The sequence below is a fragment of the Temnothorax nylanderi genome, unplaced genomic scaffold (assembly GCF_030848795.1).
Source record: "Temnothorax nylanderi isolate EJ_2023f unplaced genomic scaffold, tnyl_v1.0 TNYL_tig0005_pilon, whole genome shotgun sequence".
Lineage (NCBI taxonomy): Eukaryota > Metazoa > Arthropoda > Insecta > Hymenoptera > Formicidae > Temnothorax > Temnothorax nylanderi.
Window position 1 is genome coordinate 797,006 of NW_027249067.1, and position 17,739 is coordinate 814,744.

The following is a 17,739-nucleotide window of genomic DNA, read 5'->3' on the forward strand; positions in this document are numbered from 1 at the left end:
ATGTATTAGCGTCTGTTAAGAGTACACGAAGTATCCCATTTCAAACGAATATGAAACAGAAATTCTTGGATAAGTTTATCAATTGTACTTTTGAGGAATTGCAATATCTTTAGCCACGTCGAGTCGCTGCGACGTGCCTAACTGCGTTAATTAAATCGCGGTGCAGATATTATAATTGCGGTACAGCGCCCGTGGCGCTGAGCTTAAGCTAACTGCACGCCGAGATCACCAGGCGGATATGAAGTCATCGCACCCGAGGCTACTTGATTCGCTCCGTCGTGGCTTCCGCCGCCGTCGTGGGTACGCTAATTCGTTGCCTTTGGTGCGAAGACGGAATACAATCCAGCCGCTGTAACGCGCACCAGAACTTACGGCTGTCTCCTTCGTACAATGGTAAATGAATAAGAAAGCGACAGCTAACGAATACAATGAGCAATTTCTCTCCGACAGTAATGATAGAAAAGGCTTATAAATAAGCAAACAAGGTATTTAAATTTAAATAAACCTATTGTATGTAAGTGTACGTACGCGGCTAAAAGATATATATAATATAATTAATATTATCTTTACGTATTGAATATCAACTTTCGCTCGGCGTCAAGGTTAAAAATAAGCAGCGTGCAATTAAAGGCCGTGCCGATCGGAGCTGGTGGACTGTCAACCGCTGGAAAAAAGTTTGAATACCGTCACGACGCACGACGGATGCCGGTTTCGTGAAAACGGCAACGACTCCGGAGACGGGAGAAGCCTTTCCCTTCGCTGCCGTGTGAAGAGAGTGAAAACTCGTAACCAGCACGCATCGAAACCTGTACTTACGGACTCTCAATGGTTTCGCGCAGGTGATGTCATTCGTAATAGCGTCATCACTCGACGTCCTGCTTAAAAGAGCGCAACGAAGCGGCAATCAAGTCTTATCCCGACAATGAACATTTCCATTCTCGCCAAGAACTAAAAGAAATTAATCTAATTTCTAAATATATTAAAATTTGTATCAAATAATTAAACGAGAAGTTATATATAATTTAAATTATTCTATAACTTTTTTTGAAGCAAAGAACAATTAATATAATATCCATTAGATAATGCATAATAAAGCATAAGAAAATAATATTGTCAAGTCGCAGTAAAAAGAGATAGCGTCTAATGATAAAATTACGTTTGACGAAGAAAGGAAGTTATGACGGACTTATAGATTTATAGATTCCTCGACGCGATAATTTGCGCGATTGATTAACGAAGACCTTCGACTGCGAACACGTCTACCCTGCGGAGCTTAATATTGCGATTCAATGTTTTTTAAAGTGGTCGTTTTATTACTGATTCCACCTACGCGATTTTGCCGCGAAACAAATCGCGAATCGCGCTAATATGCTCGATTCCACATGCACGATCTTGTGTAACAATTATAGTTGTGTAACAATTAAACATTTCTCATAAGTAAATTAAATGTATCGAGTTTCCCTCACACACATTAAAATCTCTCAGCTATACATATATATAATTGCGTACAGCGATGTTGCATCGAATCACGTCGCTGCGCAGATCGGAGGTCGCAGCGTAGACGAGCATGTGAAAATTAGCAAGGTGAGCCGTTAATATTCACGATACAAGCTCTATCTCGACATCAGTCTCGGATAAAAAACATTCTGGGACATTGGCACGTGGCCAGGGAGAAACCGTGAGCATAATAAATCCTGATTTTTTTTTTTCAGATGCAAGGATAATTTCGTAACGTTAATTAGGAAACGTTGCAACTAAAGCCCAGTCATCAGTTACGTTGCGTTGATTTTATCGGGAAACACATTTACCGCTCTGTTTAAGAAATTCTGTACAACGGAAGGCAGAAAGTATTTCGTGCATTCGCGAGATTTGAAGCCCAATTTCACATTCAAATATATCTTCCAGTTCCAATATTCAATATTTCAATTGATATATCTGAATATATCAATATTCAGGTGAACTCTTAAAATATATTTGAATAAAAAAAAGATAAGATCTAAATAACTCGCGTAAATTTTTAAACAAGACAGAGATAACGGAGTAATTTGAATATCCTAAATACGTGCGTAAATAACCAAGAAAATTTTACTTTCTTTCCTCGCGAACAAATCCTTCCAAAGAATTGAGTGAACGTTACATTCAGATAGAAGATTTTGCACGAATTTTTAAATAAAACAGATAAATAAACAATCTTTGTGAATATTTTGAATGTACGTAAGTGTGAATTTTACTTTCATTTTTCATGAACAAGGTAGTTATGATCGAGCGTGGGCATTCAGGTGGGAACCAAGTGGAAAACTGAGCGCTCATTCATTCGCTCGATGCAATTCCTTTTAATTAAGGAGTATAAAAAATGAGCTTTAGCTCTCGCTATTTTGCTCCATCTATGTCAAACACGAGTCTTTTTATCCTTATTTTCTTTATTGTTCTTGAGATAATTATACACCTTGGTACAATTTTCCTCAAATGTTTGTCGTGCTAAAAAATCGTACGCACGTGGGTGTGTATGACGTGTAAATGTACGTGTGTTGTTTGGAACCGTGGGTTCGCTAAGCGCAAATGACTGTGCGAATCAGCCATCCGTGCGGGAGCTACGATTCCTCAGGTGTAACTAAAGTTCGTCAAATAAGAGTTTAGACACCGTCCTCTTCAGACTAACCATAGTGCACTTTTTAAAAATGTTTAAGTCAGTTTAGTATCTATGCAGAGTTTATTAATATAAAAATGAATTAAATTCTATACTTTATATGTATAAATATAATTATTCATGTGATAAAGCTGTAAAAATATAATATAAATTTCTTCGTAGTTAGTTTGAAATATATGGCGCATTAATCAAAAATTGTCTAAGCGATATTCAAATTCTTACTTGAGGAACACTAACTACCTGTGTAACTACCTGTACGAGCCATCTGTGTTTAACGAAGCGATCGTCGCGGCAAGTATCGTCGGTAAAGAAGAAACTAACGCAGCTGCAATTCTGCAGTTGCAATAAGATTTTTTTTTTGCATTTGCGTAACCACTTTGGTTCCCAAACGTCATCTACACCCCCGCTCGGGGTGAGGGTCATTTAAGGGGTGTAAGGCCCAGTTTCACAAGTGTCGGTTAACTTTTAATCTTAGATTAACTCACTCTTCGTCTCCTAGCGTCCCCATTAGAAAGAGACGAAGAGTGAGTTAATCTGAGATTAAAAGTTAACCGACACTTGTGAAACTGGGCCTAAAGCGGTCGACTTACCTTGCGTCGCCAGCTCTGCGGCGCAAAAGAAAAGAAGAAAATTCACTATTAGACTAGGCGACTACAGTAGTTTTATACTTAATATTAAGTATACGTTCGATTCGTTATACTTAATTAATTCTGCACGACTCTATCTTGCCTGGCGCTGCTAACAATGCAAACTAAAAATTCCCTATCTCTCACGATGTATTTTTCTCGCGTGCTTTTCTTCAAAATTTCCTTCTTACACTCGTCATGAATCACATTGATTATCAAGGAGCCAAAGTATATTTTTAAAGGTTCGCGAAAGTAACAATATCGCGGGATGTTACTTGTAAAATTCTGAGCGGAAACATTCAAACTATATATCTTCCAACTTTACCGACTATGAAGAGTGAGAAAATTATGGAGATAAACTAAAGAAGACCACGAGTAAAAAAGAAGAACTAAAGAATCGCAGATGCAAATGATCGTTCCTCACAATTTAAATTTCCATCTGGAATTTCTGTATAATCTTCCTCCTGCGACTCGGCAGACGCCACAGAGGGGGGCAAACACTAGCAGTCTTTATACGATCGCGTAACTCGGTTACTCGGTTCGCGCCTTCGCTCGGCTTTTTGCGATCATTCGAAAAGAAACGCGTACGATCTCTCTCTTTTTCTCTCCCTCGCCGGCATAAATGCATACCCGATGGGGCGACACGGCAGCGCAGCGCAGCGCAGCGCAGCGCATTCGTGACGGATGAAAAGAAATATTCATGAGTGAATACAAGAAGCCGCGCTCGGAGAGTCGCGCGAGCGTCTCGAGATTCGCCGATATCGCGCGCGCGAGGAGTTACGGACAATCGACGTCAATCGCAGCACATCTTCATTCGTCGTGCGCGTCAATAACGATAGAGAAACTTGAGGCCTGTACTTACAGTATATAGGCTTCATAGGTATTACATGAACTTCGTATCAAATTTGCATCAGGCGGAATACTAAAAATGAAGTTTTATATCGTGGGACATGGACGATCTAATACTCGCATTTTGATTGGAAACTTACAATTAAAAATGCTCAGTTAATTCTAAAAAGCGGGATGCGAAGCTTGACATCATAAAAAAATTTTACAAGTTTTGTGGAATACTGCACAATATTATACGTACAATGAATTATCGGATCTCACGTTATAAAATGAATTGACAACGAAGGATATCAAAGGGAATATGTTTCAATAATTATATAAAGTTAAGTTATTAAATACGAATGGACAAGCTATGAAAAATTAGAATAAAACTGGCTTTAAAGTATATATTCAAAAGTATAAGAATAAATAAGCTAATATTTACTGGCATGTTTCATTTTATTAAGTAAATTAGAACACGGCACGCGAAGTAATTCGCGATACTATACCTGATGGCTAGTCGAGTCTCACTGAACGAATGATAACGCAACGACCTTGCATAAAAACTGCGCTGCAATAACGAACACAAAGGCCACAGAATTGTTGAATTATCTCGAAATATTTAATAAAATTTAATTTCATAAAATAAAATTACATTGAATATTCTTTGTATTTTAATAAATGGTTTGTTATTGCACATTCTGCACTTTGTTTTGTCGAGTAATTACCTTCACCTAATACAATAATTAAGTCCGTTCGATTGAGAACGTTTTGGAATAAAAGTACTCTGTTACTAGAATTTTATTTTTAATTGACGAGAGAATTTATTTCAATCTAACTGACATATTGTGTATAATAAATGTACATTATTAATATCAAAATTTTAATTATTACAAATTAAACATAAATTAGTTCTTTTTTAAATAATAATTTCAATTTATTAATTAAATAATTACTCAATTTAAAAAAAAAAATGAAATCTATGATTTAAAGAATAGTTTTCTTCGTGTTAAATAATTTTAATACTTTAAAAATCTTTTATATTTTAACTCAATGTTTTTTATGTAAATAATCGTTCTCTTCTTGAATCTCCGGAAAAATGTTACAAAAATACAAAAAGTATTGGTACGTACATACATGAGCTTCTCTCGAGAATCAATTATTAAACCACGAGAACAAAGCTCAGACTGTGGTAAATACAAATCTCTCTGAATTCCTCAATGAAATCGCAGTTGCAAATATGATGTAACAAATATCAAATTGACTTCCAAGATGTTTTTATTAAACCGTATCACATCTCAAGGTTGGTTTCAGTTGAATTCTTCGCAGAAACGTGACTATAAATACGGTCGTCAGTAAAATCGCGAATGATCGAGATACGAGCGCAAAGATCGAGACTTTCGAGTGCAAGACGGCGCGGCGCGGCGCGGCGGAGAGACGGTTTCTAGACTTCAATGAAAATAAATTATACCCTTTATACTAAATGATAACGTGCGCGCGCGAGGTGTCCCTGTCCTTTTAGATTGAGCAGATTTCGTGCCGTGCGGAACTCTCGACCGGTCTCTGCCTCTGCGCGAGGCGAGCCGGCCGCGGCGGCCGTCCTCGCTTTCGCTTTTCTTTGGCAATGCACGTGATTCCGTACGAGCTATATGTACATTCGTTACCGGCACCTACCACAACGTTACATCGAGACATACGGGCTCTAAAAATAGCGCGGGACACAACGCACCGGCCTATCGCGGTATGTGACCTATCGCGGCGTGCGCGATGCTTTGATTAGCGTGCACGCTAATCGCGTCGCCGTCGTGTCGCTTAAACATCAACCTTATACGTTACGGAATCAACGGACCGCTCATCGTCGACGGAATTCGGCAATCCCTAAGTCGCGATTAAAGAGAGAAGGTGGGAGACACTTTTCTATTACAGAAGCTGCAAAGCGGAAGCTCGACGCGTATAAATATCACGTTGTTAGAAGCGGGAAATCGTCACGAGTTCATCGACACTCTAATAGTCAACCTGTCAAGTTTTATGACACAGGCCAGTGGCCGGCGAGATACGAAGTGCAATGGACCGAGGAACGTTTCGCGCCGCGCGCGCGGCGTAAAACGCCTTCATGAAGGATTTGCTTCGCTATAGTGGGCACCGGCGCGTCTCGACGCGACGACGCAAATTGGGCGGAAGAAAGGCTCGATTACGAAACCGGCGCGTCACTCCGACGACAGCTAAAAAGAGAAGCTCGGAAACCAATGACTAATCCTACGAATTATTCGCCGCGCTTCTGCCCTCGTATCTCATAATTAGAGGAACGCACCCGCACCCTCGCGCGCCGCAATGAAAGTCCATCTCGAGCTGTCGCTCGTCGAAAGAGACAGCTCTAAATGCGACTTTCCCGACGTTTCTCGTCTGACGGGGGATTCTATTCGAGTTGCGAATCGAAACGCGCGGAATAATAATACCGAGCCGGTGAAAACGTTAAGGAAAAAGCTCGGCTCCGCGAGTATTCCGTTCCACGGCAAGTGACCGGGTAGCCGTTTCCAACACGACGAAAGTACTGCCGCGCCCAGTAGAATCAACGTATTCCGTTAGTCCAACGGTACGCGCATGAGTACACAAATGCAAAATACTTTCGACATGACGCCAGCCATGTCGCGACAGCGTATCGGTGCAGCCGATTTTAACAGACTAACCAATATTCGCCGACCATTGCCGTGTATCGAATCACTTCAAAGGAAAAGTGAATTACTCAACATTTGGAAGAAATTCTTAATTCTCTTCACCAAAAATCTGATATGCATCTAATGTAGATACATTTAAAGTTATTCAATTCCAGACTGTTTAAAAACGGTCCAAATTTTTCGACGCTTCGATGAAATTATGAGAAAATGTATTTCTCGAACGTTCTGCGTGTATTTCACTTTCTATCGAGCTTCATGGCTGACTGGCGCATCGTATAATCCGATGGACACATTACAGCAAATTGTGATGGGCGGTTTCCATCGTGCTGACATTGCAGCCGCTTCATTTGCATTATACAAACCGTGCTATAAATACTAAATACCAGAAAATAAGCTGGGAAGAAACTGGCGATTATTTCAACAAGGCAGTAATAACTCGGGAATTGTTTTTAAAATATTCAGAAAACGTCAGAAACCAATTATCGTCTTAGCAAAAGTTGAACTTTGAACTTAAAAAAAAAAATGTAAAACTTGCCCCCCTATCTAATTTCCATGTAGATTTCAACAAAATCTAAATTTCTCGAAACACATAATACGTGAAACTGAAAGAATGTGACGAGCATGACAATGATGGTTCTGTGACTCCTCGTTATGGAAAAGTCGACTCCGAAAGGTCCGCGGTCAAAAAGGAGTACACGACTTCCGGGACTCCCGGGAATACCAAACTGACATAAAACGCAAGCATGTTATGCTTGCGAGCCGAGCGCGCATAAATTTACGACACTGCGGTACACTCGCACGCTACTGGCAAATTCGGCATAAACGCGTGTGGGGTGTCGTGCGTTGTTACTTCGTGACGCCTGGTCGATTCGAAAGGCGAACCACGCTCGTTTAGGGTTCATCGTTATTGCGATCGTTATAACTCGGGAGGATCGCGCTTATCATCACGTCTCGCAAAATGGCTGCGCCACTTACCTGGAAGTGCAAGATAATGGTCCATATCAGGCCGAGGGTGAGCTTCGGGTTACCGTCCACGATATCCTCCGCCCGGATGTTGACCAGCTTGATCTTCTTGTACCGTAAAAAATCGAGGGCCATCTGCACGTTCTGCAGCATGTGAAAGCGCATTCGGCCCTTCTCCCGCGGCTGGAAAACGCGAACGGTTTATCGTTAATTACGTTCGATCGGGGACAATTATCGCAGCTTGATCCAATTGTCGTATAGAGACCCAAAAGGCCCTAGAACTAAATGACTCGATGTTTGTTCCATCGACTTTGTTCCCGACGAAGTAACTAATTCGAATTTACGAAGCACCCACGCAAAAAACAGATCCGCGATAAAACTCGACGGTAAATTAAACCTATTTAACCTTTTAAGGAGAAAATACATGACTTCAATCGGACATATTTAATATCTTCTTTTCTCAGATAATAGTAAAGAGTAAATTTAGAAAGATCGCTTCGAGAGCATCGCGAGAGAAGCAAGTACTCACAAGGCCCTCGCCGGAGAGCACTTCCAGCAAGGAGATGAGATTGTGGCCGTCGCGTAGATCCTCGAACAGGTCCCCGACATGTCTGCTCGCCTGCAACAAATTCCAAAAGGGGCAAGTTAATTGCCGCTTTTCACATCGGAGTACACATCTGGCGGCGCAAAAAAAAATACATCAAAACGACTGACGTAGAGAGAAGAAAAAACGGAGAACCAAGTAAGAAAATAAGAATGCGTAAGGGTATAGTCCATCGGCGACGTACTCAAGCGATTACCGTGAATAGAAAATGGAAAAAAAAACTGCAGGAATGTCGAGAGTTACGCACGTACAATGTAAATAGCGAAAGCGTAGGATAAAATAGCGTGGATATGAGTCAAATGTGTACAGGTATCGCCGGCAGAATTACAGCTGCTGTTTGCGCATGACGTAATAAAAATGTTAGACACTCGCGGATTGTACTCGAATATTTCTTTCCGCGATACTGATGCGCATCGCTCATTTGCTACACCAATGACATAACTCAAAAATTGTCATTTTCGAACTGTTTGCAAAAGAAGGGTGAAAATTCTATACACCGAATAAAGAGCTAATATATAGCTAAATATTTCTGTTCCTCTACAATCAGTTATTGCATCAAAATCGCTTTTAAAAGTATCTTCTTCTAATGATATTAAAAATTTTAATGATTCAAAACATTTAAACTTATTTTTTTGGAAAATTTTATTTTCTGAGTTATGTCATTGTTGCAGCAAATAAGCGATATACGCGATCCGGTTCGTACGGAGCAAGAAAGTAAGCGCGGCGGTAATTAAACGGGAACGATGTAAAATCATCGAGATGTCTGAAATCGTTGTTTCCCCGACCGCCGACATCCGAATCCGATTACGCGCGCGAGTAAACGCATGCTAATTTACAGACCGGTTTTAAAAACACACATTAAGCTCGGCGCATTCGTTACCATATCGGTCGACCAATGGTCAACTCGAGCATGCATTGCGAATACGTCATCATCTTGTGCAGGTGTTAGTCAGACAATGACGCGTTAATAACATGGAAGAACACTCGTTACAAGGGGAGATCTCCTCGAGGGACCGGGCGAATGGGCGCGATTTACCGCATTCTTCGCTGGTTTTACATAATTGCTTAAATTCGTAACATTGTGGCAGCTGAGGATCTACAGTGTCAACAAAACGATAAATCATGCATGTTTTCGCGGCCGATAACGAATGAGAGCTATGAACTTACGGTGGGGGAACAGCATGGTTGGTTGTTCACAAGGACGCACACGTGTAGGCACGTGTAAGTCTGAAAAAGATAGCGATGAGAACCGTCACCGTGGATTAGTAAGAAGAGCTCGCGCGGGCACGGGCGGATAATGATTTTTTTCGGGGCTGACAAAGATAACAGTTGTAAAGAGTACGATATTAAAAAGAACGCGTGCCGCCTTTTTAAATTCGTTATTTCCGTGTCAAATATTTCTGATTAAAAATACCCTCGTGAAATTTCAGTTACTCTGGACTCTTGAAATATTTTCACAGTCAACATAATCGAATTTTATTATGAATTTATACACGGACTTGTGTATATATTATTTATAAAATAGGAATTATCCGCCCCTACGCGCGAGCGTGTGCACTCGCGTGCATCGCACACGCATGCACTCTTGCGTGCGTCGCGTGTCCTGCACAGCCAGGTGAGTAAATGTCAAGCGATTGACAGAACAGCGCGTGATCCGCCTCCCATCCGCCTTTCGTAACCGTGACTAATTGCAACAAGTCGCGTCTACGCGTCTTAAAAGATGATTTCGACGCGTTCCATTTTACGACACATTGCGACACACCCGTTCCTTTCTATCGCGTGTGAATGGGATTAATAGCGGTACACCCGTTTATCGAAAAAGTCAACGATTATATCATACGTGTCGTAAAAACAAACATTGACATGATTCGACCGTAAACGTCGCAATGCGTGCACCATAAAAATACGTTATAAAAATGGCAATCAAGCGGTGGCTTTAAAATCCCAAAGAAGAAAGTCAGTCTGCTCCAATATACTCCAGTATATAGATTTTTTAATTTTAACACGTCGTAGAAACTTAATGAAATCACTTACATAAATACTTAATTATTATATAATATATAAATTTAAGTACCATATATAATATCAACTATTCGTATTTCTTTTCACGTTTTATTAACTGCATTGAAACAAATTATTCCGAACGTAGTTCGCAAACGTTTCCTACCTGTGTTAAATTAATTTGTTAATAATAATCTGTAAAAATTACGTTGCAATCTGTATACTCTTTCTATTAAGCCGCGTAATAACAAACCATGACGGACAACCGTTCGCCAACTGTTGGCAAACTCCGTTTACTTAGAAATAATAAACAACTAACTTCGGCAGTTTTAAGGTTCTTTAACTGGAAGTATTTCCGCACAAACTTCTTTCATCTTAACCAGTAAAATGCGTTCCCGAACTTTGCCAGGCCTATCAGGAATTACGCCTCGTGTAATAAATCCGTAATATATAATAAAAGATTTACATTTGATTTATATAGTGATTTAAAAAACTAATAAGAATATGTAAAATATATTAAGAGAACTATTATAGTCTCACTATAATATCTTTATGCACTTGAAATATCTTCTAACGCTTAAATTAGCTCCCGTTGCTTCGTAATTAATGCTCAATTGCCTCGCACAATATGATTGATTGCGAGCGTCTCGTCACATTGACTGTGATTAGTCACTTCATGCGGCAAGACAGTCAAAATCCCTCGCATTTCTGAAGTCACACGAGTGAAGGGTCGGATATGCGGTAAAGGGCAAGGCGAGAGAACATTACTGCCGGTATGTCTTGTTCTGTCGCGTGACGCGACTCCGTAATTCCTGACGTGCCGTTTCGGCATGAACGCCACTTTGTCATAGAGGCATTAGAAGCACGGGGAGAATAAGAATAACAGATGGGACACGTAACGGTATATGAATGTTTTTACGACGGTAATGAAAGTAATTATCCTAGCCGTTGCGAACTGCGTTCGTAATTTATATCTTTATATGTGCGTTACGAAAAGCCTTTAAGAAAAATGCGTGAGTCGTTGCGGGTAACAACCGCACATGAGGACTTGACACATCGCCGCTATTATTATTGCGGTAACAATCCTCATTATTTCAAATTCGTCGCTTATAACCAGAACAATTAATGTCATTCGCATAACGTTTATTCTAACTGAACGTAAGTGCTGGTCTACAACCTTGCTTTAAAGGATATTTAAGCTCTAAGCTGTAAGAAATTGACCAATCACAATGGAATGTGAGGAGAATACTCGATGTGATTGGTCAATTTCTTACGACTTAGAGCTTAAATACCCTTTAAAGCAAAATTGTAGACCAGCACTGTTTCATAAAAATTCTGAGTTTTAAGTCAATGTCGCGATGCACTGATAGACTGCATCTCTTTATTCTCCAATATCCTAAAAGGAGTAATAATACATACCTTGACGTATTTCCAGTGCTGCGAAAAACACAAAAAGCAAGAAATCGATGTAATTGCAGTAATGATTTACGTATAATTAATTCAATCGCGTGGGAGGACACGGTGCGTTGGGTACAGCGATTCACTCTTGGTCTTATCATTGATGGTAACGTGTGATTATCATAATTATTGTTACGATAAGAATATGGATCGTACATTCATTTGAATTAATATTTCTTCAAATGATAGATTTTGCGCGGAAAAGTTTCATTGGCTTCGTTATTGCAGATCGTTGGGCTACGTTCACTACTCTGGTCTCGGTTTGCGCAGATCGTCCACTTCCGGTATACGTGATTCCGCGAACACAGTACAAAGTCCTGCAGCGCGAAGCAACGAAATTGCTATCTAGAACGATTCGCACAACTTGCTGCGTTTTGACCAGAATACGGTAGAGAACAACTGAAGAACAGTTAAAGACTTTGTTCCTCGAGAGAAAGTAGCCCTCATAATATAATTTTTCGGAAAAAAAATATACAATGTACAAGTCGACAAATCCACAAAGATGTAAGCTCATTTACTATTCAATTTAAAAATAATTATAGACTAGAACAGTTAGATAATTGAATAAGTATTATGACGTTTGTAAGATTCTGCCTTTTTTACACTTATCCATTAACCAAAGCATAGAATTACTTGATTTTATGAGTAATAACAAATTTTAACGTTCAGAAATTTTCAATTTAAAGATTCTATTATTGAAACGTAATACAATGGGCAGTAAAAAATACAAAAAGCCAGCGGTACCGACGTATTGTGTTACATAAGCGCCGCGGATTTGTACCGTGAATCAAAGGCATAACACAATCGTGGAGAACGAAATCTAAAAACAGCTGTAAAGAGCTCCTTTCTCCCCCTTTTCGACGCACCCTCTCTTTAGACTCGCTCCGTGCTCCGGACGTCGCAGCGGCGCCCCAAAGAAGTTAAACGCTGCTTCACCTGCCCTACAGCCCCACCTCTACCACCGGGCGGGAGGTGGTAAATCGGGAACGGCACTCTCGAAGAGGGTTTCCGAATAAGGTCAGGCTCGCAAGACCAAACGTGGGCGCGCGAAACCGACCAACCGTGGGTCGATACTGGTAACCGGTAATCGCGCAACGTGTAAATATCGTCGTTATTTTTATGGTACCCCCTATGTCGCGAAATTGGCCATTTCGAGGTTTCGAGATGCCAATGAATTCGGCTTCCCAAACTCCGCAGGACCTCTCGAAACCACTAAAACGTTTCTTCAACTATAGATTTTTTCAGTCAATCCACATTCGAGCTTTCCTCAGTACCTAAATATGTCGGGGCGCCAATAGCTTGAACACTTAGCGAAAGTACATAAATATTGATGAAGGTATTGCTGTGCAAAAATGCTTCAGCTGCACTTGCGTGTCGCAAAGGCGGAGCTAAAGCGGAGTAAAACAATTGGCGAACGCGTAAGTTTGCGATACCTTGACCCTGTAGTCGTATTCGTTGCACTGAGAGAGGCCGCCCGCACCCGATCGCACGTATCAACAATAGAACGTTATGTCGAGTTACAAAGGTGCACGTGATACACGAGCCAACGTGGAAGGCCGCGATCATTAAAACGCCATTCACACGGAGCCGCGCTTCATGTCGCAAGTATTATACTTCAATAATACTTACATTCAACGAGATCGCGACACGTTTCAATGAGAATACAGACGTTTGCTTTTTTTCTTCATTGAGACAATCTCCCTTGATTGTCAATTTCAGCTGAGGAAAGATCATTTCCAAATTTGTTGACAGAAAACGCAACAAACGCTTTATAGATCTAAGATTTTTTTTCCCAATATTTTTACACAAGCAAACAATTTTTCGCGAAAGTCTCCTTTGGAATTCCGAATAACTTCTCAAGAATTGTTAATATTCAAATCAATTAACCAGAAATAAAAAGGTTTAGGTGCGATTTTTCTCGTTTCTGGGATAGAAACAATATTTTCAAGTCTTCGTGGCTAGCAATTTTTCTTCTAGAAACCTGATGCTTTTTGAAGAGTTTTGGAGATAATGCCTCAAGTGTTCCATCAAAAAATAATAGAATTCAAATCGATTCTGCCTATTGTCAGAAAGTTGCAACCAATTTAATGTAACAAAAAACCTAAAACAGTCTTTAACAGACGCCTACTTGTTACATCTAACCGCCGAAACTCTTTGTCTTCGAAACTTATCAAATATTCCGAAACCTTTTGGACAAATATCGGAATTCTGAAAATGGGCTGCCAACTTTACGCAGAGATTATCCCGTTTTATCCTCGACCGACGAAAGAAGCGCGCAGCGAGAATGAGGCGAGGAATGAGAAACGGTGGGCAGGAAACGGCACGACAGAACCGATGCCAGCTTACGATAATTATACGTCGACGGGACAACTCCACCCGTATACGGCCGTGATTCGAACCATTCCCGGAGCCGCCGACCCGGTCTGCCTCGCGGCAGTCGCGGCTCGACGTGGACTCAACTCAACTCGAGTCGACTCGGTGCGGCTCCACCGTGACGGATGAATCATTGTCTGTATTAAGTCCTGACTGACATACGCGCGGTGCATACCGCCGAACGAAAGCGGGCACGGTTTCTCCGTGTCATGATTTTCTCTCACTTAAGTGTAATTGACGAGTTAATTGAATATTTATGCATATACGTAGCTGCACAGTTTCGTCCGGATGGCGAAAATATGTGCGAACACATCTCTTTCTTGATATAATTAAGCAGTATCATTTTAATTACAACATTGAATTTCGTGATCTAAAAATTCGGAAGGCTTGATAAGTCGGTGTCAAATGTGATTATCTTACTTCCTACCGTTCGTATGATAAAAAATCCCAAGAAATAACAAGAATTACGCAAGCATTTTGCGTAATCTGATTAATATAATCCCACTTACATAAATGAACAATTGAAAATAATCCGCTTACTAATTATTTCAAGAATTCAGTCAACAAAATGTTTACCGTTAAGCTATATTATTGAATCTTATCAGTAAACTTGCAACGTGGCAATCAATGTAATTCTTTATATAACGGTGTCTTTTATATCGATTTTATCTGCAACGATCGATCTAGAAAACATTTAGCAAGAACCTTGCATTTAAACAATGATTCATAAGTACGGCTGACACGGAACGGAATTTACGCGATAATAAGACACTTCATACATATTTTATCACCTCGTGGGAAAATGATCCTACCTCGGCGCATCGCCGAAAGCGCGAATGTTCACGGGTTAACGTTTCTCAGCATTGTTCGCGAGGTATGCAAATATTCCCCGCAAAATCCCGACTGCAATGCCTGTCAAATGCAGTCCCTTATGGCGGAGAATTTCCAGCCGCATGGCATAGCTCGCGGTTACTCACGCTCGCGAAGACGTGCAACGCGGCGCGACGGACGGACGGACGGACGGTCCCTTATCGAGAAACGTTTGACCGCGTTCTTATCCCGGACATAGTTACAACGCAGCGTCCGCGGTAGCGTGCCGAGAATCAAAGTTCATCGATATTTTTGTCATCCGCGATTGGTATCTGGCTCTCGCCACTTAACGATAATCTTTATCAGCTGACAACGCGACTCGCGGATATCTTTGCTTCGCGAGAACGACAGGCAGGAAAACAGACCCACGTGTTTACGTCACATTTTTCTTCCGCGCGGTATACGGCGCAGCGGAATACGCCGGTGAGATTTCGGCCGATCGTTTTGGGAACCGCAGACGGTCCTGGTCGTGTCATCGATTCGTCGCTCACGATTTTTCCCCGATCGCGTCGCCCACATGTCACGGCTCCGGGGGCCCCGCTGCCTTCTATAGTCGTATACGTTCTTCGCGCGAGCGACAAGGTACTTTCGACCCACGTGCGTGCCACATACGCAACACGGGGGCCGCGCGATATCGGGACCGTAATTGCGCAACGAGAGTTTGCTCATTTTTACGCGGCGATTCGCGCGCACACACGAGAACGCCTACTTGTTACGGCGTTAAAAGCGGGGAGCGCGCGAGAAGGCGCGACGACGACGAGCCTGGGCTTCGGTCCTTTCGAAAGTTCGGAGGGGGACGAAACGGGACGTCGCGTCGGGCCCCCCCGTGAGGCCGTTCCACGGAACTCGCGCCGCGCGTCGTCCTCTATTGCATATTATTTGCGACGCAAACCTCGATTGCCGCGCTACTAACGCGTTTCCTACTTCCAGCGATTTAACGCTTTCGCGATGCCCCCTGGCCATTGTTCGTCGACGATCGTTTTGACTCAACAGCTAGCGTTACGCGCTTGCTGTCTTTCGCGCAATTTCGCAGATTTATGTGCTTCGCAGAGTACTCGACGACGAGTATAAATTTGTCTTCCCCGATTGAGTAAAAATAATCCGAATAGAAATAAATTTTCTCTCACGCCGTACCTTCTTCTACAGATAGCGATTTACGCGAATCGTAAATCCTTCGGCACAGGACAATTTACTGCTTTGTGCGTGAAATGACAATCCGCCTCCGTGAGCAATTTACGGAGTTACACGGGCATAGAACGAAGAGCTGGCGAATAGGTAAAACACACCATTATGCGTCATCACGCGCAAATTTGAGACTTGTTTACCGAAAGAATGGAACGTGAAGTTATAACGATAAGACCAAGGTAAAAGGCCACACCTAATAACTCCCAAATCCGTAACTAGTCTGGGGTGTCTGCTAATCCGAGTCGCTATATATACATAGCCGGAACGCTCTTTATTCTCCCTTAATTACGGACTCTGAAAGGGAATATTGATCTGGAACACCCTCTACTGAAAAAAGGTACGTCGACTTTCGCGTTTCCAAATACTTGCTACAAATTATCAAATATTGCAATTTTTTATATAAAATTCATAATCGTCTTGAAATGTCTCCTATATTCATCCTAGATTCCTCCGCTTATTCGCATTTCGCCAATAGAGGATATACTTCGCATGTATCGGTGCCGTCGGGCTAATTAAGACGATGGCGTGAGTAACGAGATTCGCGCGTGAATGAAGAAAAACGCCGCGGGACAATAAAACTAACGCGAGAGAATCCGAGAAGCAGTCTCACCTTTTTCAAATGCTTGTTCACCCACTTCGTGAAGGTCTTCTTCTGTATAGCGTCTCGTTCGTCTGCGAACACACAAAAAGAGCAGGAATATTAGAAACATGGAATTTCCTTCGGCGACTAACGACTGCGTTATGAGGAGCTACACGTAATGCATTATGCACCTGCATGTATTCGTAGTAGCGAATGTAAATATAAAACATCCCTCGTAATATTAGCGTAATTGTCAACAATTCGTGTCATATTCCATTATCATAATTGCTACTACACTTATGCAAAGAGCGCAGCCTCGCTCGATGTCACGCTGCACAAACATAGCGCGTTTACTATAGACAGGGCATGTATACTATAGGCGGTACGGTACATGTCGCCGCGTCTATTGTCATCGACACGGCAACGATATAGATTACCGTGACAATTGAATTTCGCAATTCGTCGCACTGATATAGGCATAGCGGTTACATTGCCGTATCGCGGCGATGTAACGTTTATGCATACGACTCCTAGCGTGACAGCGAGAGCGTCATGACGCAACGCGCCGCCTGGAAATGGGTCTTTAAGGATGGTCGAGGTCAGTATAACGAAACCGAAGTCGCAGGCAACCGGATCAGGTCAAGTTGGATGAGGTCAAGCAGGTAGACAGGTAGATAGGTAGGCGCGAGCGAGCGAGCGAGTGGAGGGAAGGTCGGCCGGCTTGGCAAGCTGCTCGATCGGTTGGCATGCGAGGCACAAAAATCCGGACAATGGACCGCGTGAATAAAATCCAAGCCCAACTTTACGCAATCCGTAATACGGGGTAGAACTGAAGATGGAATTGTCTCTCTTGTATCAAGCCGTAAATAGAATTACGAATAAGATCAGATTTGGATCTGCTAAATATTTCGTTTCAATCAAATGTTGTC

At 41.7% G+C, this 17,739-nt stretch overlaps 1 protein-coding gene across 19 annotated transcripts in view; it reads right to left on the reverse strand.

Annotated features, from left to right (window-relative positions):
* Positions 1-17,739, reverse strand: part of Shot (dystonin-like protein short stop) — a 100,952-nt gene that overhangs the window by 56,904 nt on the left and 26,309 nt on the right. For 7 of the 19 annotated variants that reach the window (XM_071712111.1, XM_071712094.1, XM_071712104.1 and 4 more), the window contains exons 3-7: positions 16,841-16,902; positions 11,764-11,781; positions 9,511-9,570; positions 8,269-8,358; positions 7,752-7,922 (exon numbers count right to left, since the gene is read on the reverse strand). In XM_071712111.1, coding sequence (XP_071568212.1) covers positions 7,752-7,922; positions 8,269-8,358; positions 9,511-9,570; positions 11,764-11,781; positions 16,841-16,902 — 401 coding nt within the window. The remainder of the gene's footprint in view (positions 1-7,751; positions 7,923-8,268; positions 8,359-9,510; positions 9,571-11,763; positions 11,782-16,840; positions 16,903-17,739) is intronic. The other 12 variants (XM_071712146.1, XM_071712129.1, XM_071712222.1 and 9 more) reach the window with 2 other exon arrangements.